This window comes from Macaca nemestrina, chromosome 16 (genome assembly GCF_043159975.1).
Source record: "Macaca nemestrina isolate mMacNem1 chromosome 16, mMacNem.hap1, whole genome shotgun sequence".
NCBI classification, from domain to species: domain Eukaryota; kingdom Metazoa; phylum Chordata; class Mammalia; order Primates; family Cercopithecidae; genus Macaca; species Macaca nemestrina.
Genome location: NC_092140.1, coordinates 92,622,149 through 92,645,421, shown reverse-complemented (window position 1 = coordinate 92,645,421; position 23,273 = coordinate 92,622,149). Strand labels below are relative to the sequence as shown.

Genomic DNA, 23,273 nt, shown 5'->3' with positions numbered 1-23,273 from the left:
TCTGGAGATAAGGAAAAGAAAAAGGTAGTCACAATAAAACAGGATGTGTGATTTGACCCAATTTGTATAAAAACATGTTTATCTGCACATTGAGAAAAGAGTGGGATTAACAAAGTTAAAACATGGAATGGTGGTTATCTCGAGTTTTACTTTGTATCATAAAAGGAAAACCAATGGAAATACAAAAGAGTGGGGAAATAGGCAATAAATAAATGTTAAAAATACCTTTTTCTCTGTCCACAGACTCCATCTAAAAAGAAAATTGAAATTAGCACCATTGCAAGTAACTACCACCTTGAAGTTAATCCTAGGTAAGTTACTACTATATAGAAATTAAGCATTTTTAGAGAAATTGGTTTTGGGCTTTCGTTTTTTTAAAGATTGAAATCCTTTTTTGAAGTAAATTGATACGTGTGGAAGCACAGTTTATAAAACAGATTAAAGTGGAGCTGCCCTGCTTGAAATGGGAATCCTAAAGCCCTTCCCGTTTTGCCTTCTGTGTCAAATGATTTCGACGATATATTTACCTTTTCTAGCTCTAGGGAGCTCATTGATGTACACACAGTATATTATATTGTCAGTAAATTTTTGTTAAATTATATTGGCTCATTCATTACTGATGAGCAGTGTGTCTAAAAAGTTTACAGTGTTTGGAGTAAATATTTCAGAAATTGACTTTGGGTCGCCAAATCTTTCTTTGTCACTCTCTTTGTTTAAATTTCTTGATTGGAGGTATTGTAATAGTCCACCAACCAATATCTTTATTCTCTGTCATGCAGTAATAAGATTAGGAACTTGTTGGAGAGGCATTGAAAACTCATGCAACAGCTGTTAAGTATGAAGTGGTGTAGAAATGATTCTGGGAGCTAACTGGGTAAGCTGTAATGATCTGTGGGACTGTATGAGTTCTTAAAGGAGAACAGAATTGAGGATATTGTCAGGCATACGCAACATGGGCAGTGGCACAGAGGCAAGAGTGAACATCCGTTTCAGGGAGAGGGAGAAGACCAAATGGAGCAGGAGGAATAGCATTACAAGCTAATGTGTATGTTGTTTTCAGTAGCAGGCACTTTGTGAGAAGCTTTACCTGGATTATTACATTTAATCCTTAAAACAACCCTAACAGATAGGTATTATTATTTTCTCTAGGCATCTCAAAGAAAACTAACAGAAATAAGGTTGTTGGGAATGGGTTTGATCATAAAAACAAAGGGAGTGTTAATTCCATAGACAAATGGAGAATGTTTTGGATTCTTGGCTAGGAAAATGATTGTAAGAGCAACACTGTAGGTATATTGATCTATAATAGTAGTAGTGACTTGGGAAAACTTAGTGGCTGTTTGAGAAAATAAAGTTAACTGCTTTGACCTGTTTTTCTCATTGTGAGTTCTTCTGAAGCATAGATAACCAATTGGAGAATAAGCCAGTTGCTTTCGGGGTGATTGAAATTAACCTTCATTCAGCCTAAATTGACTTCTGTTGGTTTGAGAGGTCCTTGACTGAAGTGCCAAAGCAATAATATTGGTGTAAATGACAGATCAATACGGAGTTTTGACTTTGTGTCTTAAACCCAATTTGCTTATCTCATCGCCTTACTGAATCTCTGAATCAGTTTCATTCTAGTGCTGGGAGCAGATTTCTCTTTGTTCTCTCTTAGATCTTTGCTATTTTGGGGATGTGGAAGAGGAATAGGGATTGAATTTCTGTTTCAAAGAGTTATTTTTTGTATTTTCAACAATTATAGATAGTTGAGAAATGAACTATAATTAGGTATTAATTTTCTATAGTCAGTACAGAAGTGTCAAAGTGTTTGCTAAACTGTTACCTAATTATTAGTAGTTGCTTTTTTTATGTTAACAGTAAACTTAATGTAAGAACATTTTTAGTGTTTTCAGTGATGTTAATCCAATTGGAATATTGTTAGTATTTTTAATGACCCTAAAACTTTTTACTTTTAAGGAGCTTATAATTATAGCTAGGTGATATTAATTTTGATTGAAATTTTGACCACTTAAGAACCTCAACATTTTCCTTATAATAACAATATTAAGGGCATACTATATACCATTGTTTTTGTTTTGTGTAGTGATGCTGGAAATAGTGACCGAGTAGTCATTCAGGAGATGTTGAAAACAGTGGCACAATCACAACAACTTGAAACAAACTCTCAAAGGGATTTTAAAGGTAGGTGATCAAAAGACTTCGTTTTACGAAGCTGCCAAGCATTAGTGCTCTCTCTCTTTTTTTTTTTGAGTTATGAAAGTGAACAAGAGAGAAGTATGATCTCTGTGCTCATGGGAGTTTATAGTCTAATGGAATTGAATTTTATGTGAAAGAGGATTATTTGTGCCATCCATTTGATATTTTAGAACAAGATGAATAAAAATATGTGCTTTCAAATAAGAAAGTACATGATTTTAAAATAGCTGTTCTTATGACCCAAGTCATATGTTCATTATCAAATATTTAGATAAAAAAGAAAATAATATCAGCTATATTCCCACCATCCAGAGACAGCTACTATTAACAGTTTACACTTTATCTTCCAAGCATTTTTTTCTATATATATGCATACATTCTTACTGGTGAGATTTTGTGATAGTAAATATGCCATCATTTATTGCTTTTGATATTTTTTGCCAAATTCTCTGTCTGAAAGTGGGTATAGATTTATACTACCAATAGCAGTGTTTGGGAGTGCTCATTTCTCTGTGACATTTACCAACACTGAAGACAATTCCTTTTAACCTTTGTCAGTTTGAGTGGAGAAGATAGTGTTTTGTTCCTCCTTACTGAGTGCGATAAATTTTTCCTTTGTTTAATATTGCTCATTTTTATTATTTTGTGAATTCCCTGTACATATTCTCAGCTGATTTCTTTCCTCAGTCTCCATATTTCAAAATAAATTTACATTTATGAATTTATTTTTTGCTACTATATATGGAGTCTTATATTTTCTGAATGTTTTATATATGTAAGTTACTAACATTTATATCCTACTTTTATATCTTGCTGTGTTATTAAATTCTCTTACTGTGTGTAATTGTCTTTTGATAGTTTGAGGTTTTTTTAAGATGTATATCCATATAATCTGTAAATTATTTTTCCTTTTTCTTTCCAATTTTTATGGCTCTAAATACTTTTTCTTCTCTAATTATGTTGGCCAACCCCCCAATAGTGTGCTTAATAGTGATAGAGATAGCAGATGTCCATGGAAGGAAAGCCTTAGTGTTTTCCCATAATTAATTGCTGAATTTTGTTCTGAGGTATATATATTTGATCACGGTAAGAAAATATTCTCAAGTTCCTATTTTATTGAGTGTCTTTAACACAAATGTGTGTTAAATGTTGTCTGATGCTTCTTTTTCATCCATGAATGTGCTTTTGTGATTTTTCTTTAGTTCATTAATATCATAGGTTATATTACTGGATTTTCTAATATTAAAACTTTTGCTAGGCACAGTGGCTTATGCTAGCAATCTCAGTGCTTTGGGAGGCTGAAGCAGGAGGATTGCTTGAGCCTCGGAATTCAAGGTTGCAGTGAGCTGTAATTGCACTACTGTACTCCAGCCTGGGTGACAGAGCGAGACTGTATCCCTAAAAAAAGGCAAAACAAAACTGTTCTGCATTTCTAGAGTAAACGTCACTTGTCATGTTGAATTAAAATGCTGTTTTCTGCCTACCAAGTACTGCTTACTCACTATTTCCAACATCACTATGCAAAATAATGACATGTGTATGTAAATGTAGGAAATACTGTGCCATTATCCTCAATCTGTTATTAATATTATAAGAGAAATGTTGAAGATCTGTTATTATAAGAAATTTAGTTGAAATTTAACATTTTAGTCAAAATTAATAATACCTAATTACAACTACAAACCTTTAAAAGTGAAATGTTTTAGGGTCATTAAAAATACTAACAATATTTTACCACCCAATTACAGTTGAAATAACCTTTCACATGAAGCTTACTGTTCCTTAAAAAGAACAATAACTATTAATTAACAGTTTAGAAAATACTTCGACTCTTTCACATCCATAAAGATGTTATTCTGCTCCTCTGCTCGACTCTCTTACATAACTGTTTAAATTTGGCGATGATCCTTTTGTATTGGTCATTTTGTTAAAAGTAAAGTGAGTTTTCCTGTGCTTAGGAAGCAGAGGCGGGCCAGAGAGTTTTTTCTAGGTCTGGGGCTCTACAGCTACCTCTTGTATTAGTTTTACAAAGTGATCAAAAATATATGACACTTTACTTGAGGCCAGGAGTTTGAGACCAGCAAAACCCAATCTTGCCAAAGGGGAAAAAAAAAAAATAGGCTCATGCCTGTAGTCTTAGCTACTTGGGAGGCTGAGGTGGGAAGATTGCTTGAACCCGGGAGTTTGGGATTGCAATGAGCCATGATCGAGCTACTGCACTCCTGCCTGGGTGACAGAGTGAGACCCTGTCTCTCAAAAAATAAAATAAAAAAATAAATTAAATAAATGACCTTGTGTTCTGAGCTCTATTCCCTATCTTATTTTCTGTCACCTTTATTGGGATTCTTTGTCTCTCTTTTACCTGTTCTCAGTTTGGATTCTGTTTCTGGAATTTCTTCTCATTGTGGAGCATTGTCTTATTCTCGAACTCCTGTCCTCAAGCCATCCTCCTAGCTTGGCTACCCACAGTGCTGGGATTGCAGGCACAAGCCCCTGCACCAGCCACAGCCACATGGAACATTGTCTTAGAAGGGAGGTTCATTTTGGTATTCTCAGAGTCTGCTGTTCTGTCAGACCTTACTGCGTCAGGGTTCCCTTGGTCTCACCCATAAATTGGGCTCTGTTGAATCTCCCACCTCGGTAAGACTGCTGCTTTCTTTGAGACAGTGTCTCTCACTGTGTTGCAACAGGCTGGAGTGCAGTGGTGCCATCACAGCTTACTTCAGCCTTGACCTCCTGGGCTCAAGGAATCCTCCCACTTCAGTCTCCTGAGACTGCAGGTGCAAACCACCAGGTCTGGCAATGTTTTGTATTTTTGTAGACATGGGGTTTTGCTGTGTTACCCAAGCTAGTGTTGAATTCTTGGGCTCAAGGGATCTGCCTTCCTCAGCCTCCCAAAATCTTGGGATTACAGGCAGATTACAGGCATGAGCCACTGTGCCTGGCCTACTGCTTTCAAATTGGCCCCATCATGGTTTCTAGTATATTCCTGTGGGTGATTTTGAGCTTTTCCTATCCTAAAGTCTGTCAAAATCTTCCTCCCACACCGTTGCTGATACTATGTGGGCCTTTGCAGTTTTAGTTTCTTATTCTCATGTGCTCATGTTTGGGGTTCTTGGGTAAAGCTTGTTGCCTAGTTTCTGTAAAATGTTCATGCGTTCTTTGTCTTGGAATCTTTAGTTGTTCTGTTTATTTTTATGGGGCAGATCCAAATGCTGCATGCCACCAGTTCATCTGCTAGAAATAATTTGTTAATGTAATGAAAAATACAATACTGGATTCAGTTTCTGTCTCTACATTATTCCTGAACCGTGTTAAGGCTGATCTGTGATTGTGGCCAGATGGAATCTTACTTTATGGTGGCCAGATATCTTTATGCCTTGTTGCCTACATCTCTTGCACCACTATTTTCCAAAGTCTATTCCTTGGAATTTAATATTTTAGATTAAGATGTACCACAGAAATGTGCTGCTGAGTAAAGTTATTTTGGGGAAATGCAGCACAGTACTTCCTTGTCTTGGTAAATTTTAGTGTATATAAATAAAGGTTGCAATGATTTCTACTACAAAGTAACCTTTTAACTTCATTTAGCCTAGTGTTTCTTGGTCTTGTTTGATTATAGATTCTTTTTTTTTTTTTTTTTTTTTTTTTACTAGCCCTGCCAATGCAAGGTCTCACAATATTAAAAACTCAGAGCTGTTCCTATCCATACAAATATTTAGTAAAAGGTGAAAGATTTATATGATCTGAAGAGAAACCGGAGTATGATTGTAGTGTTTTAAAATAAAAAATAAAGTAATTTTACCGTACTTATAACTTTATCTTTGCCAAAGGGAAGAGTAGTATATCAGGCTTATTATTTAGGATTTCACCCTGGATAATGGGGAGGAAGAAAGAGACAAGTTAAAGTTTGAGTGAACTCAAGTTAAAGTTTGTTTTGTTTCTCTTTGACTCAGTGGTGTTATTGACAGAAGTTGACAAACTCACCAAAGATGCTCAGCATGCCTTGCGAAGAACCATGGAAAAATATATGTCTACCTGCAGATTGATCTTGTGCTGCAATTCTACATCTAAAGTGATCCCGCCTATTCGTAGTAGGTGCTTGGCGGTTCGTGTGCCTGCTCCCAGCATTGAAGATGTAGGTCAAGTTACGCTTTTCTGAAAAATCAGTTCAGATTCTCTGTATACTGTATGCTTGTTGTAAAAGAAGAGAAGCATATCAGTAATTCAAGAACATTTACAGACCTGGATGCCAAGTGTTAATATATGAACAAACTAAAGCGTATAGTTATAAATACCAGATGCCAATATATAGAAAGTGTTTTTCCCTTTAAACCCTCTTTACCTTGAACAAGTAGGTATTACGAATTCCACTAAACTAGGTAAGGGCTAGTTATTTACTGTCTTCTTTCTCAAGCTGATTTAGCTGTCTATAAGAGGAGGCCGGAATATTGAGAAAATAGATTTTACAAAGAGATGATGTGGGAATACCTAATCCCTAGGAAGGGAATTAAAGTTAGTATGAAATAACATTAATATTTATATTTATACACACAGATATATTTTTTCTCTATCATTCTTAACAACCATCAGCAAAAATTATGATTCCTCACATTAAATATCTTTCCTGCTTTTAATAGATTTTGGGAGATTTCATGCAAAGTAGGGGTAATATGTAACATTGTGTTAGATGCAGAGTGGTAAGTTACTTTTATATAAGTTTCACTTATAAGAATTTCGAGAGTAATATAGTTATAAGGGTCTAGAAGGATATCAACAGAAATTAATGTGCTTTTTAATGGATTGCCCATTTTTGTTAACTTTATTTGTAGATTTGCCACGTGTTATCTACTGTGTGCAAGAAGGAAGGTCTGAATCTTCCTTCACAACTGGCTCATAGACTTGCAGAGAAGTCTTGTAGAAATCTCAGAAAAGCCCTGCTTATGTGTGAAGCCTGCAGAGTGCAACAGTGAGTGGAAGGGGTAGTTACATTCTAGGACTTCGGCTGCCAACCTTCTTGGCACCAGGGACCAGTTTTGTGGAAGACAGTTTTTCCATGGACTGAGTAAGGGTGGGGAATAGTTTCAGGATGAAATTGTTCCACCTCAGATTGTCAAGCATTAGATTTTCGTATGGAGCATGCAACCTAGATCGCTTGCATAAGCAGTTCACAATATGGTTCATGCTCCTATGAGAAGCTAATACCATCACTGGTCTGACAGGAGGCGGAATTCAGGCTATAATGCTGGCCTATCCGCTGCTCACCTCCTGCTGTGTAGCCCATTTCCTAATGGCACAGACCAGTGGTTGGGGACTGCTGTTTTAGGACATAAGCACACTTCTTTTTAACTTCTTGTATTCTCTTTTTGTTGTGTAGATATCCTTTTACTGCAGATCAAGAAATCCCTGAGACAGACTGGGAGGTATATCTGAGGGAGACTGCAAATGCTATTGTCAGTCAGCAGACTCCACAAAGGTACCAGTATAAAACGATGACAGTAAAGATTTCATTATCAAGATATCATAGAACATGTATTAACTACTTTATGCTAATGCCACATCACTTTGAATTATAATTAAATCCTGAATCTACGTATTAACCTTTTAAGGAAAATGTAGGATTCAACTTCAGAAATTTAGTGGTGCAGAATAGTTGGTGTGTGATATTGTGGCTTTTATTAAGCTGTAATATCGTGGCTTACATGTGATCATGTAAAAGTGGAGTTTATGTTAATTTTAATTTTCCTTTTAAGATCTCAGATACTTAATAGTAACATATAACACAAAGCTAGACATAATGTGTGTAGCTTTCTAGGAAAGGACAATGTATAACTTTGCAATTGATGATGCATCTTGTGCTAGAAAGACGCCAGACTATAAGTCAGACTTCTAGTTCTTGTCCTGAACTTCTAGCTAAGTGTTCTTGATCACGTAACTTCATTTTAGAGTTTTATCTTCATTTGTGTATTAAAGATATTATTATTGCCTCGCCAAGGGTACTTGTGCCTTTGTTGTGAAGAGCAAAAGAGTTATTAATGGTTTGAGTAGATGACCATGGGTTCTACTAAGGATAGCATTGTGTATATACCATTTTTAGAAATTGACACATTTGCTGCAAAATTGTTACCATTACTTCTGTGGGTCTATTATTTGTAGGTTGACGATTCTGAAAATACCTCAGCCGCTAGTAGTTTCACTTATGGCAGTTTTGATTGAGAAGCACAGTTTGCTTTTCTCCAAATAAAAAATGACGACGTTAAGGCCCACTAACTTTGGAGAGTATGGAGAAGGTTCCTTAGATTTGCTAAAGCACAGTCTCATATCCTTGTTGGCTTTCTGAGCTTAGAAATGATCTTTGGACCTTACAGAGGGTAGTTGATCATTTTAGGGTTCAGAATAGACTGAGTTCAGAATATAGACTGAATAGGCTACAGCCAATAGAACTTATGCTTCCCTGGTCTAATGAAAATAATAGTGAGAGGAATATGCCATGTTTCTCCTTTTAATGATACATCTGATGAATTCTATTTTTTATAAGAAATTCTTCAAAGGTATTGTAATATATAGATTGGTGGAGGTGGATAGTGAATCATACATAGTGGGTACTTAGTATTTCATTTAAGGTTTGCTTTGAATTCTCAGAATTCAATTATTTTAGTTGAAGAAATCAGTATTTTTCTCCAAGAAGTACCAAACGTTTTAAGTAGTCTCATTAGAAAAGAAACTTTGTCTTTAGGAAAAAAAATTCGTTTTATTTTATAAAATGTTGATTATCAATAAAGAGACCTCACCCTTTAAAGAGATAGAATTCAAATAAATCATGTCTTAGGGGCCTTTTACTTTTATAAAAGATTTCTGCACTGAAGATGACTTTCTTGTTTTTGTTCTGATATTAAAGAAGAACAATTGGTAGTAGTAGAACGTACCTACTTTTAAGGGATTTAGGTACTCGATGTTGTAATGTTTTTCAATTATCACATGCGTTTTTAAAACTACTTAATTATTCCTTTGCTTAATTCTTCTAGCTGCTGTTACAAATTTCTTCTGGTTTTCCTAATATATTTTGGCAGCTTATAAATGAACTTGTGCAAGAAAAGGTGCTCCTGTTTCCTGTTCAAACTAACAATTGTAGGAATTGATTCCATTGTGCCGCGTAAAAAGAAATTTTGCTCAATTCCCAAAAGCCTTGGGGCTGGCCAGAAGCCTTGGAAGTCTGGTATCTTTCTGATCACTGGGCCGCACAGTTCCAAATGATTACTTCTGATTTCTGTCTCCTTTGTCTTGCTGGAATATTTGTGGTCTTGATTTTTCATTTAATCTGTCTTAGAAGAGTCATAATTTTCTAATTTGAATAGCAGCTAATATTTCATGAATGATTATGTCAGCTCTTACACCATGTAATTTAATTGATATAACAGACCTCTGAGAAAAATATTAACTTTTTAGATAAAAAAAAAAAAAAAACGATGCTGACATTTACGGAGATTAAGTAACTTGTTTAGGGACATTCCGTTATTAGTAGAGACAGTTCTAGAATACCCATGTTTCTCTGACAGGAGAGTTTGTACTCTTAATCACTTGTAAGCTATTAGGAAATAATGACACAGACATGGTAAATGTAGAATATATTAATTTTGTAAAACAGTAATAAGACTAACAAAAGATACATGTTAACATGTATGCACTACACACAGTATAGTTACTTCAGTTGTGTAGGTAACTACATCGTGAATCAACTTTTCAGAAATAAGCTATATGCATATATTAAAATAATTTCATACCATATGTCACTTATTATTCAAGCTTTAATAATCTAGTGTTATTCTTGGGATGTCAGAGAAATCACAGGCTTTTGAGTCAGGACTGAATTCAAATGCTGGCTCAAATACATGAGTCTTGATGGAAGCCTGACCTTTCTGAACTTCAGGTTTGTTTCAGTAAAAGGGCATCATTGTTGTGGGGAATTAATAGTATATTGCAGTGAACCTAGTACAGAATTAAGGTGTTAAATACTTTCACAGACATTGGAAAGGGTGTGGACTTTGGAGTAAGACAGATAGATCTGTGTTAAATCATACTTTGCTGTGGTCAGTTTTATCAGTTACTTAAACTATCTGGGCGTTAGTTTTTTCATCTGAAATAAATGAGCTAGAGTAAGTACTGAGTTAAATCATTTGTTTCAATTCTTACACATAGCAGATACCCCCAAAATGCTAGTTCTTTTCTTTCTCCCCCCACTTTTTTTAAGATTTAATGTGCCAGGGCTTCATATTCCTGATGTCTTTAGGATTGACTTCTGCTTTTTAAGAATTCTTAAGAATCACTACCTGGATTTATCTGAGGTATGGAACATCTGTACTGTTATTTTAGTAAAAATTCAGAAGTTTTTTCCCTTTGAGATATGTGTATTTGAAACTCTCTCTCTCTTTTTTTTTCTGTTTTAAAACGTCGTATGTACATTTCTCTCCTCTTCCCCTTTCCCTCCCTAAAATGTGAGAAGGGCCTAGAATGAAGGACTCAGAGGTTTGAATGTTCCCTGTTCACTTAGTCTGGTTCCATGCTTACCTGTAAACCTTTGTGCCGCCGCTTTTATGACAGGGACAGCTCTGTATCCCTGCCACATTGCTTTTTTACTGTGCAGTCTAGGCAGTGGCATTATATTATATTTCATGCGTATATTATCTTTTGTCACCTATGTAGTTGACTTTTTAATGTTTTCATGACCATTTTCTGGATGTTTCAGGTATCTCTCTGGAGAAAAGAAAAACATTACTTGACATGTCATTAAAGTTTGTTAAATTCTATGGTGTGAATAAGCTCAACCCTCGCTATTCATGAAGTCTCCATTTCTATCTGGTATTTTCAGGGTGTTTTGATATAATTAGGAACCCTGAATATAGACGTCTCATTTTAAAAGAGTTCTGGAAATGTTCTGTTTCAAAAATGAACTGAAGTTAGGAGAAGCCTCCATATGTTTATCCTAGTATGATAACCTGTTTAAGAAACAACTGTTATTTCTTACTAGATTGTTTGTTAATTCATAAAGTTAGTTTATAAAGTTGTTAATTCTGTATTGGATTGTTTGTTAATTCATAAAGTAAAACCATACAGTGGGAACTTGGAAAAATTACCCCTTATTTTCTTCACAAAAGATCAATTATTTTGTTTTATGTAGACTCCTTGAAGTTCGTGGAAGGCTGTATGAGCTTCTAACTCATTGTATTCCTCCTGAGATAATAATGAAGGTAACCCAATTTCAGATCTTGAACTTTTTACAGCTATAAAATTTGGACACTGGGTATGTGATCTTAGGGCTTTTTGCAGTATCAAGATATCACCTCTTTCTCTCCAGCTCATTAATTGCACATATTTACTGAACCTCTGTTGTGCCAGGCACTATAGAGGAATGCTGAAGAAAAGAAGGGAGGGCCTGCCTAAAGTGAAGTTATATTCTAGTGGTGTGAAAAGGAGAACAAATAAGTAAGAGAATTTCAGAATGTTGTAAGTGCTATAAAGGAAAGAGCAATATGCAGTGATGATAATGGAGGGTGGGGCTACAAAGGAAAAAGTGAAGGTCCACCCTTCCATTTTCACAAAGGTAACCACTTTTAACGGACCTCTTTTCTATTCACATAAAACCAAGTATGTGTATATATGTGGTTTCACAAAACTGCTCAGTTTTCTGCCCTTTAGTATGGATCTTGTGTCATGACCATATGTATAGATTTACTTTGTTCTGTTTAGTGGATAAATGGTTTTCTGTTGTGTGACTGTATCATACTTTTTCCAAACATGACCTCCATTGGTGGAACTTTAGGTTGTCTACAAATTATTATTGTTATTATAAATAGTGCTGCAGTAAGCGTCTTTACACTTATATTCTTGCACCTTGTGCAGTTAAATATTTGGAATTTAGAATGTGGCTGATACCCACCACATTTTTACATCATGGAAAAGGTACCACAGTTTTTGCTTTTGGATAAAGGTGGTTGATTCACGTAAAAAATTAAAGATCTCACATATATAAAAGAGCGTATGTTTAACTTTAATCTTTTTGTGAATGGGAGAAATAAGGCATGCTTAGCTATTTTGTTAATGATTTTTAAATTACTAATTATTTTTCTTTAGGGCCTTCTCTCAGAACTGTTACATAATTGTGATGGACAACTGAAAGGGGAGGTGGCCCAAATGGCAGCTTATTATGAACATCGTCTACAGCTGGGTAGCAAAGCCATTTATCACTTGGAAGCATTTGTGGCCAAATTCATGGCACTTTATAAGAAGTTCATGGAGGATGGATTGGAAGGCATGATGTTCTGACTTCTATCAGTTATTCTTGCAAAGATTTCTCAGTATCAGTATTTACATACAGCTTATATTTAAGAGCTGTGGGTAAATTAACTGTACTTAATCATGTTGTATTTGTGTTTTTCTGGTAATAACTGCTGTGTGAACTATTAATCATCCTCTACGTTAAATAATGGCTCCTATACTATAGAAGTATGTAGTTTTGTACATAACTTAGAGACTTTAGAGTCTTCAGAAAATGATTTTAATTTACTTTAAACATTTGCTATTCAAGTATTCATTGTTGATCCTCCTATTCTCTTCCGTCTAATTTCTCACCTGCTAAAGGAGATTTACACATTAGAAAGCAAAGATTATATTCATTTATCCAGATGGCCATTTTCTGCCACCGGTAACATAATTGTTTGACAGGTCATTATATTTAATTCTAGTTTCTCTCAGTGAATAATTATAGTTTTGTAGGAAATGTAAGAATTCATTCTGAAACATAATTCTTGGTATGGACAAAATTGCAGATACCATTTCTGTTGAGGCTGCAGATTTCCTTATTTCAGTGGTTCAGATTAGTATTAGGTCGGTACTAGGAAGTTTTCATTAATTTAAGTACTTGAGACTCTTGAAGAAAATTCAGAATGAAGTTCTGGAGAAAGGTATGTTACTGTAGTAATTACTCTTTGAGCAGGTTTTGTTTTTTGTCATTAGTTCTGCCCTTTTTAATTAAATATTTGAGTTCATAGACCGAAAGGTTTTACTTGGCAAATTTGTGTGACAGACTCCGAACAATTCCTTTACTATGAAGTATAATTTATAAAATAAAATATACCCATTTTAAGGGTGCAGTTTGAGTTTTGACCAGTGAAACTACAATCCCAATCAAGGTATAGATTTCGTCACCATCTGTATCCCTCCATATCCCTTTGCAGTCAGTTCATCCCTACCCTGGCCCAGATGATCACTGATCTTGTCATGCCAGTTCAAAAATTTAGTGGAATCAGATATTGTAAGCATTCTTGTGTAATACTTCATTCTCTCTCATTATTGAGATTCATCCATATTGTTGAATGTTTCACTAATGTTTATTGTTCAGTATTTTTGTATATACTTTTAAAGCCTATTCACTTGTTGATGGGTCTTTGGTTTGTTTCCAGGTTTGGTTATTATGAATAAAGTTGCTGTGAATACTTATGCGTAAGTCTTTTTGTGGACAGGTTTTTATTTTTCTTGAGTAACTACATAAGAGTGCGATGACTGGGCATACAATATTGTAAACCTTAACTTTTAAGTTGCTAAACTTTCCTAAAGTTGTATTACCTTACACTTCTACCAACAATATAAAAGAATTCCTGTTGTTCCTATAGTATTGACTTAATTGACTTTCTATGTTGTTGTCCATTTATATTTTATTACCTTTTTTATCTTCTACTTTTTCCCTCTACTTATTTTTCTAGATTATGAACTTGGAAATTTAGATAATTAACTTTAGACTATTCTTTTCTAATGTCATTTAAAGTTACAAATTTCACTCTGAGTACTGATTAAGCTTTTTAATATTCTCCTGCAAATGTTAGTATTTTAGGTTTTCATTTCTACTTAGTTCAAACTTTTCTAATTTCACTTGTGATTTTTTTTTTAACCCAGTGAATTACTTGGAACTGTGCTGTTCAGTTTCCAAGTACTTAGGGATTTTCCAAATCTACTTTTACACCTCCTCTGTCTTTCTTACTTTTTAGTCTTTTACTGAGAGATATTGGAATCTCCCTCCATAATTATGCATTTTCTATTTCAGTTCTTTTGGACTTCATGCATTTTGAAGATTGTTCTTAGGTACTTGCATATTAGGATTGTTATATCTTGATGTATTGACTCCTTTATCATTATGAAGTGCCCAGTTGCTTCTCTGTCTTTTGGCTAAGATCATGTGTATGAAATGCCCTTTTTTATTTCTAGTAATATTCCTTGCTTTGAAAATCTACTTTTTCTAATATTTATGTAGACACTCCAGCTTTCTTTTGATTAGTGTTTGCATGGTAGGAGTATTTCTTCTAGCGTACGTCTGCTAACAAGTTTCTCAGTTTTTGTTTCTCTGGAATGTAGTTTACCATTTATAGACTTCTTGGTTGATTTGGGTGTTTTAAAGCCCCACCACTTTGAATATGTCATTCTGCTGCCTTCAGGTTTCTATTGTTTCTGATGAGAAGTTAGCCAGTAGTCTTGAGGTTGTTTCCTTTTACATGATGAGCCAAATTTCTTTTGCTGTTTTCAGTATTTCTCTTTTCTTTGGCTTTTAGTAATGTATGATATGTCTACATGTAGTTTTCTTTGTATTTCTCCTACTTGGGCTTTGTTGAGTTTCTTGAATCATTATTATGAGTTATATTAGTTGCTTTGAAGTATTTGTTAAACATCTAGCCTCACTCAGAGTCAGTTTCTTTTGGCTCTTTTTTCTCCTGTGTACTGTTAAACTTTTCTCTTTTTTCCCTGTCTGGTAATTTTTGGCTGAAAACTTGACGTTTTAGATAATATATTTTAGCAACTTAGGATTCTCTTTTCTTTTTCTGATGTTTTTTCCTCTTGACGGTTTTTCTTTTTTTTGTTTCATGGATTGCTTAGATGTCAGCTGTGTAATTTGTCTCCACTGCATTGTGCAGTTACTGATGTTTCTGCTCAGTTGCTTTTATTTTAGCCTGGCTTCATCTTTCTGTCTGTGTAGTTTAGTGACCAACCAATGATGTGAACAGAGTTTATACTTAGACATCATGAGACTACATGCGGAATGAGGAATGCATTCAAGGTTGCAACCAGTCCTCAGTACCCCTTGGTTTTTATTTCCTAGTTTAGCCATCCATCAGGTATATGTGTGAGCTTAGCTTAACCCCTCTATGGTTCTTCCACTTCTAGGATCTCTCAGTTTAATTTCTGATTTGTCTGTCAATGGCCATGAACTAGGCCTAGCAACTTAGGGCTAGCAAAGCTATTGTATGGATTTTCCCCATCTTTTTTGAACCAAGTCTGCCATTTGTGTCCAGCAAAGCAATGAGTTTTCCTTGCCCCGACCCTGAATCAAGTCCACTGCTCTGGCTGCATCCAGCCCTAAACTTATAAAGCTACATTTTTGTTGGCCAAGTGACAGGTGTATGGTTGTATCATCAGGCATAGAGGGTCATAATGTTGCTGCCATTTTTATCTGCAGCTGATCACTTTTGAAATAATAGACATTCTTCAATTTGTTGTTTGACTTTAATCAAGTTTCAGTATACTGAATTTTTTTCTTTTTTTTGATGATTTTGTTCACTGCTGTACTTAACTGCAGTTGGAAATCACCCAGTATCTTCCTGTTTCTGTTAGTAGAAGTAGCCATCCACTGATTCATTTCTTCATTGCTTTTGTAGATTCAAATTTCAGTCTGGCATCATTTATTTTAAAGCCCAAAAAAGTTTGTCATTTCTTGTGAAGCAGGTCTGCTGGCGAATTATCTTAGAGTTTTTTGGCTTAAAAATGTCTTTGTTTTGCGTTCCTTTTGGAAAGCATTTTCAATGGACAAAATACAGATGGTTTCAAAATACAAAATACAGATGAAATACTGTAGTTTGACAGTTTTTCTTCCCTGTCTGTATTTTGTCTTCTGGGTTGTATTGTTTTTGAAGAGAGATCTGTAGTCATCATATTTTTAATTTTATTTACTACTATGGCCGCTTGTAAGATTTCCAACTTCTCTTTATGACTAGTTTCCAGCAGTTTGAGTAAGATGTGTCTTGGTGTGATTTGTGTGTGTGTGTGTGTGTGTTTATCTTGCTTTACACTACTTTAGGTTTGTTGCACTCCTTGATTTATGAGCTTATGTATTTTATTAAATTTTGAAAAATTGATTTTGAATATTTTTCTACCCCCTCCTGTAAGACTAATTACATCTCTATTTGGTAGTGTTGCATAAGTCACAGAGTCTCTGTTTTTTTCCTAGCTTTTTTCTCACTGTTCTACAGTTTGAATCATTTCCTTCAAGTTTTCAGCTCTGGCAGTTTCATTTGCTGCTTTTTTATATTTCTCATTGTTTTTATGTTTGTCTTTATATCTTTTGAACATATTTATAATAGCTCTTTTGAAGTCTGTCTGCTTATTATATCTGTCATTTCTGGATCTGTTTCTGTTGACTGATATTTTTCTGGTTGCGGGTCAGATTTCTTGCCTTTTTGTATGTGCATTAATTTGGATTGGATTCTGGCTCTTTCATTATTACATTGTCATGTTACATTATCAAGTGTCTGAATTCTGTTTATTTTTTTTCTTAAACTGTTGGACTTTGTCTTGGCAGACAATTACAGTTGACCCTTGAACTACACAAGTCTGAACTGTGTGTGTCCATTTATACGTAGATTTTTTTTTCAATAAACAAAAAAATTTTTTGAGACTTAATTTGAAAATACTCATAGAAAAACACATAACCTAGGAATATTTTTTAAATTTTTAAAAAGGTACATCATAAATGCCTAAAATATGTATAGCTACTAGTCTGTTTCATCATTTACTATGATAAAATATATACAAATCTATTATAAAAAGTTAAAATTTATCAAAACTTTCACAAACTCAGACCATACATGGTACCATTCATAGTCAAGAGAAATGTAAACAAATGTAAAATTCGGGGGTCCTCTGCCCCCCGTGGCCTGTTAGGAACTGGGGCCACACAGCAGGAAGTGAGCGACCGGTGAGCACCAGAGACTTTTACCACCTGAGCTCTACCACCTGTCAGATGAGCGGCGGCATTAGATTCTCATAGGAGTGGGAACTTGTTGTGAACTGTACATGTGAGGGACTTATGTTATGCCTCCTTATGAGACTCTAATGCCTGATAATCTGAGATGGAACAGTTTCATCCCCCTCTCTTCCCCAGCCCAACCTGGGGTCCATGGATAAACTGTCTTCCACAAAACTGGTCCCTGGTGCCAGAAAGGTTGGGGACTGCAGCATTAAATTATAACTGCATAAAATTACAGTACATACTATGCTGCCGTCATATTTTTGTAGCCACCTCCTGTTGCTATTGCAGTGAGCTTAAGTGTTGTGAGTATTCATTTAAAATGCCATGTAGTACTAATATCTCTGAGTGAGCAGTTCATCTCTCCAGTAAATTGCATATGGCAATAAAAGTGATCTCTTGCCGTTCTGAAGTATCTTTCACTATGTGTAGTGCAATAACATAAGCCTTGAATAACACCATGAGACCCATACAGAGGTTACTGGTGGTGCTGGAAGTGCTCAAGAAGCAGAGAAAAGTCATGACGTAAGAAAAAGTTAAATTTGCTTGTAAAGTACCTTTACAGATTGAGGTCTAAAGCTGTAGTTGCCCTCCATTTCAGACGGTCATCTTGAAGTATCAGTACAGTACTGTAGGTGTAATTTCTCTTCCGTATCATTCAATATTTTCTGTAGCTTGTAACAACACAGTATATAAGACATAAACAAAACGAGTTGACTTTATGTTATTGGTAAGGCTTCCAGTCAACAATAGGCTATTGGTAATGACATTTTGGGGGAGTCAAAAGTTATACAGGAGTTTTTGACTGCTATGCCTTTAACTCTTGTATTGTTCAAGGGTCAACTGTATTTGATTATCAGCTTGTTCTTTTTCATGCTTGTTTGTAAACTTTGTTGGAGTCGGCCTGGAGTCATCTTTAGTCCTAATTTAGCTTTACAATAGGGGCATGATATTTCTGGGTTTTCTACTGCATGCCCTGGAGATCACTGAGGTGTAACCATTCGGGTCACCAGAACTCAAATATCTTCCAGCCTTGTGGGAGCTCTGGAAATTATTCAGCTTACAGTTTTTGTTTTATCCATGGTTTTAGTTACCTGTGGTCAACTGCAGTTTGAAAATATGTGGCCAGGTGTGGTGGCCATGCCTGTAATTCCAGCACTTAGGGAGGCTGAGGCAGGATGCTTAGCCCAGGAGCCCGATATGACCTGGGCAACCTAATAAGACCCTGTCTTTACAAACGATAAACAAAATAGAAAATTAGCTGGGTGTAGTGGCATGTGCTTGTGGGCCCAGCTGCTAGCGGGGCTGAGTTGGGAGGAGTACTTGAATCTAGGAAGTTGAAGCCAGTCGGCTATGATCGTGCCACTGCACCCCAGTTTGGGCCACAGAGCAAGAGCCTGTCTCAGGGAAAAAAAAGAAAAAAGAAAAATCCAGAAATAATTTTTAAGTGTTACATTGCATGCCATTCTGAATAAGGAAATACAATCTAATCTTCCACCATCCTACTCCATCCCACCTAAGATGTGAACCCTCTTCGTCCAGTGGATCCAGACTGTATCTGCTACTTGCCTATTAGTAATCAACCAGAGATACAAGGCGGCTCTGACGTAGGAGTGCTTTTCTGGGTAACGCTCTTCTTTCCAGATCTCTGCCCAACATAGGCAGCCACCTCAGCCTCTCCGAATTCTGCTCCTTTTCTTCAACTCAGTGTTATCACAGTTCTCTATCTGGGTTTTTCCTTCCTACCCTGCAGCCAAATGTAGGGTGGGAAGGAAGGTTTTTCTTTCCCACCCCGCAGCCACTTTCCTCCAGGCAGAAAGCCAGAGTGATGGTAGAGTTGACCTCATTGGTTGCTTTATGTATTTTGTCCAGTTTTCTAGTTGTTCAACGGGAAGGTAAGCCCATTATCAGTTAGTGGCAGTATAAGTCTTGAAGTTAGGATTCTAATCTAAGGCCCTGGTTTCCGTGTGTGAATCACTGTTTCATACCATTCTTTAAAAATCTATGATTTTATGTTTTATAATATAAGTTAAAATTTTGTTCATGGGGTTTGTAGTTGTGCAGTATGCATCACAACAGAAACTTGTGGTTTTAAGTGCTGTTTTACACTCTCAGATTTATCAGAATTGAGTAATAGTACATGAGATTTTTTTTAAAATTATAGCACTCTCAATCACAAAACACATTCCTTAAAAAGTAAAAAACAAAACAAAAAAAACCCTCAAGTGTTGGCAGCAATTTTCTTTGTACCTTGTTCCCAAGTAAAACTTAATCGTCTCATATTTTTCAAATTGATGAACAGATTTCTTTAGTGATTTGCTCCTGTTTTTTTTCCCCCCTGTTTACAATTTCTGTGGAAATTTGGAGCATTATCACAAGATGTTCTCTGTTTGATTATAGTGTACAAGACTTACAATAAATTACTTTCCTTTCTGTAGCTTTGCAAAAATAGTGGTCTGCACAAACCTCAGCTCCTATCTAAATTGCAGCCTAATGCCAATTTACAAACACTGTATGGTACCTTTGTGGCTTAGTAGCTTGTGCGCCTTTTGCAGTTGTTTAATTAGCTGATTGCCCACTGAAGTTACCTTCTCTTTAATATAGCAGCCCCAGAAACTTAAGCAACTTCCTGAAGAGCAGCTGTGCAAAATAATTACTAGCTGTAGGCGTGCAAAGAACTTGACACAGTTTTTCCAGAATAACATTAAGTACCTTTATGTGATGCACTATGCTAGATTGTTCACAGGCATTCTCTCATTTAATTCTCCTAACACTCTTTGAACTAGACATTATGATCTTGTTTTGCAGATGAGAAACTGGATCCAGCTGATCATGGGTGCCACTCTAATAAATTCACAGCTACCAACCAAGAAATGGGCTGTCAACACTGCCCAACAGACATATGTTTCTCTGATCAAGTCTCCACAATGCCTTTTTCAAAACTTAATTTGGAGCAAATAACTTTACCTTCTTGTTAGCTATCAAAACCAAATCTGTATGCATCCTATGTTACCATATCCTCATTTGTATGCATCCTGTTACTATATCTACATTTATATGCAACCTATATTCTCCTAATACAGTAGAGAAGCTGCCCATCTTCCTTCTTAAGCTTCCCATCTTGTTGGGGTTGTTCTATGTTGATTATCTTTTTCTTTTGATAATTAATCATGTTTTTCTACTTCCTTGTTGAGTAATTGTGAATAGCATCCAGTGGTTATGAATGGTCTGGGCTTTAAAGATTACAGAAGAACGTATATGCAGAATTAGGGTTCAAGCTCTCTTGTTCTCTCTTTTAAAGGATTGCCCCTATCATTTTCTAGCAGCAGTGGCTGCCCCCTAGTCTTCTGGTTCTTTAATCCAATAAGACAGTAAAATTTTCATAAGAATTTTAGCTGCCCATGTTAGTGATGACTATGACCTGCCCTCAGGCTAAATGCCCTAAAAAATTAAAAACTCTAGTGCTCTGCCCACCTTCCAATTGTTGACTCCCTTCCAGATTCTGCTGTTCTCTCTCCAACAGTTGTTTTTTCTACTACCATTTTATTATTTGTTTTCTGGTTTTTTTGTGACCTTCATTCCCTCCTTCTTGTTTGCCTGCTTGCCAGATTTTCTCAGTGGTATGTCTCAATATCTTGCTTTTTCTTGTTTGTGTATATGTTGTAGGATTTTTTATTTGAGGTTGCTATCAGGTTTGCAAATAATATAACTCATTATTTTAAACTGATGACAATTTAACACTAATTTCAAAAACAGAGAAAACTAATAAAAATTCTACAGTTTAACTTCACCCCTTCTGCTTTTTAACTTTTGGTTATTTCTGTTTATATCTTATTATACTGTCTATGTTCTGAAAAGTTGTTGTAGTTATTATTTTTGATAGGTTCATCTTTTAGTCTTTCTATTCAAGATATGGATACTTTACACAGCACAATTACAGTGTTAGAATCTTCTGTGTTTGTCTATGTATTTACTATTGCCAGTGAGTCTTATACCTTCAGATGATTTCTTGTTTCTCATTAACATTTTTTTCTTTCAGAACGAAGAAATCCCTTTGGCATTACTTGTATGATAGGCCTAGTGTTGATGAAATTCCTCAGCTTTTGTTTATCTGGGAAAGTCTATATTTCTCCTTAAATGTTTGAAGGGTATTTCACAGGATGTAAGTCTAGGATAAAATATATTTTCCTTCAGCACTTCCATGCCACTCTCTCCTGTCTGTAAGATTTCCATAGCGAAATCTGCTTCAAGACATATTGGACCCCCATTGTATCTTGTTTGTTTCTTTTCTGTTGCTGCTTTTAGGATCCTTTATTCATGACCTTTGGGAGTTTGATTATTAAATGCCTTGAGATAGTCTTATTTGGGTTAAATCTTAGTGTTCTATAATTTTCTTGAACTTGAATATTGACATCTTTCTCTAGGGAAGTTCTCTGTTACTATCCATTTGAATGGACTTTCTACCTCTATATCTCTCTCTACCTTTTCTTTAAGGCCAGTAACTGTTAGATATGCCCTCTTGAAGATATTTTCTAGATCTTGTAGGCATGCTTTATTCTTTTTTATTCTTTTTTCTTTTGTCTCCTCTACCTGTATATTTTCAAATAGCTTGTCATCAAGCTCATTAATTCTTTTTGATCAATTATGTTATTAAAGGGCTCTGATGCATTCATTAGTATGCCAATTGAATTTTTCAGCTCCAGAATTTCTGCTTGATCTTTAAAAATTATTTCAATGTCTTTGTTACGTTTATCTAATAGTACTCTGACTTGCGTCTCTATGTTACGTTGAATTTCATTGTGCTTCCTCAAAACAGCTATTTGGAATTCTCTGTCTGAAAGGTCACATATCTCTGTCACTCCTGGATTGGTCACTGATACCTCATGTAGTTTGTTTGGTGAGGAGGTCATGTTTCCTGGATGACCTTGATGCTTGTGGATGTTCACAGATATATGGACGTTGAAGAGTTAGGTATTTATTGTGGTGTGGGCTTGTTTGTACCTGTCCTTCTTGGGAAGGCATTCCAAGTGTTCAGAGAGAATTGAGTTTTGTGATCTAAGTCTGTGGTTACTGTAGCCATATATGCATTAGGGGGCACCCCAGTAAAGCTGTGACTCTTGCAGACTCATAGAGATACTGCCTTGGTAGTCTTGGGTAAGATACAACAGAATTCCCTAGATTACTAAGCAGAGACTCTTGTTCTCTTCCCTTTTCTCCAAACAAATGGAGTTTCTGTCTCTCTCCATGCTGAGTTGCCTGGAGCTAGGGGAGAGGTGATACAAGCACCCCTATGGCCACCACCACTGGGCCTGTGCTATGTCAGAACTGAAACCAGAACATCTCTGAGTCTCACCCAAGACATATAGCAAATATTGCCTGGGTACAACTGACGGTTTTCAAGGCTCAAGGGCTCTTTAGTCAGCAGATGAATTCTGCCAGAGCTGGGTTCTTCCCTTCAAGGCAGCGAGTTCCCTTCTGGCCCAGGGTGTGTCTACAAAGGTCATCCAGAAGCTGGGGCCTGGAATGAGGCCCTCAGGATTCTACCAAGTGTGCTATCCTGCTGTGGCTGAGCAGGCCTCCAAGTTGCAAGACAAAGTCCTCTTTACTCTTCCCTCCCCTCTCCTCAAGCGGAGGGAAGGAGTCTCTCCTGCAGCTGCAATTTGTACTGCCTGGGATTGGAGGAGGGGTGATGCAAGGACTCCCTTAACTGCCCTGGCTGGTGTCTCACTGGGTCTTGTGTATCCCAAGTCTGCTGACCCAAGCACAGTACAGCACCAGAGCTTGCCCAGGAATTGCAGTCTTGCGGCCTAGATTGCCATTCAAGTTTATTTAGGACCCCAGAGTGCTTTAGCCCATGATGATGGTGCTAGCTGGAACTCAATTTCTGACCACTGGGATAGACAATTCCCCTCTGGCTAGGGCTAGTCTAAATGCTCCCTCTGTGGGTTCTGCCCTGTGTTGCTCTCCACTGTGACAGGGAAGCACTGAGTTGCAATGCAGATTCTCTCTC

At 36.1% G+C, this 23,273-nt stretch overlaps 1 protein-coding gene and 1 non-coding gene across 10 annotated transcripts in view; one reads left to right on the top strand and one right to left on the bottom strand.

Moving 5' to 3' along the window:
- The window catches only part of LOC105486013 (replication factor C subunit 3), a 701,449-nt gene that overhangs the window by 5,839 nt on the left and 672,337 nt on the right, over window positions 1–23,273 (top strand). For 8 of the 9 annotated variants that reach the window (XR_011615047.1, XR_011615048.1, XR_011615049.1 and 5 more), the window contains exons 3-7: window positions 244–311; window positions 2,087–2,184; window positions 6,156–6,337; window positions 7,032–7,168; window positions 7,577–7,675. Coding sequence is in view for 6 of the 9 variants with exons in the window: in XM_071081652.1 (XP_070937753.1) it covers window positions 244–311; window positions 2,087–2,184; window positions 6,156–6,337; window positions 7,032–7,168; window positions 7,577–7,675 (584 nt within the window). In the remaining 3 variants the exon portion in view is untranslated. Of the gene's footprint in view, window positions 1–243; window positions 312–2,086; window positions 2,185–6,155; window positions 6,338–7,031; window positions 7,169–7,576; window positions 7,676–11,374; window positions 11,445–12,327; window positions 23,236–23,273 lie in introns of those variants that run through there. The other variant, XM_011748652.2, reaches the window with a different exon arrangement.
- Window positions 5,855–5,965, bottom strand: LOC112427444 (U5 spliceosomal RNA). The gene has a single exon (XR_003019011.2). It is a non-coding gene; the product is annotated as a U5 spliceosomal RNA (small nuclear RNA).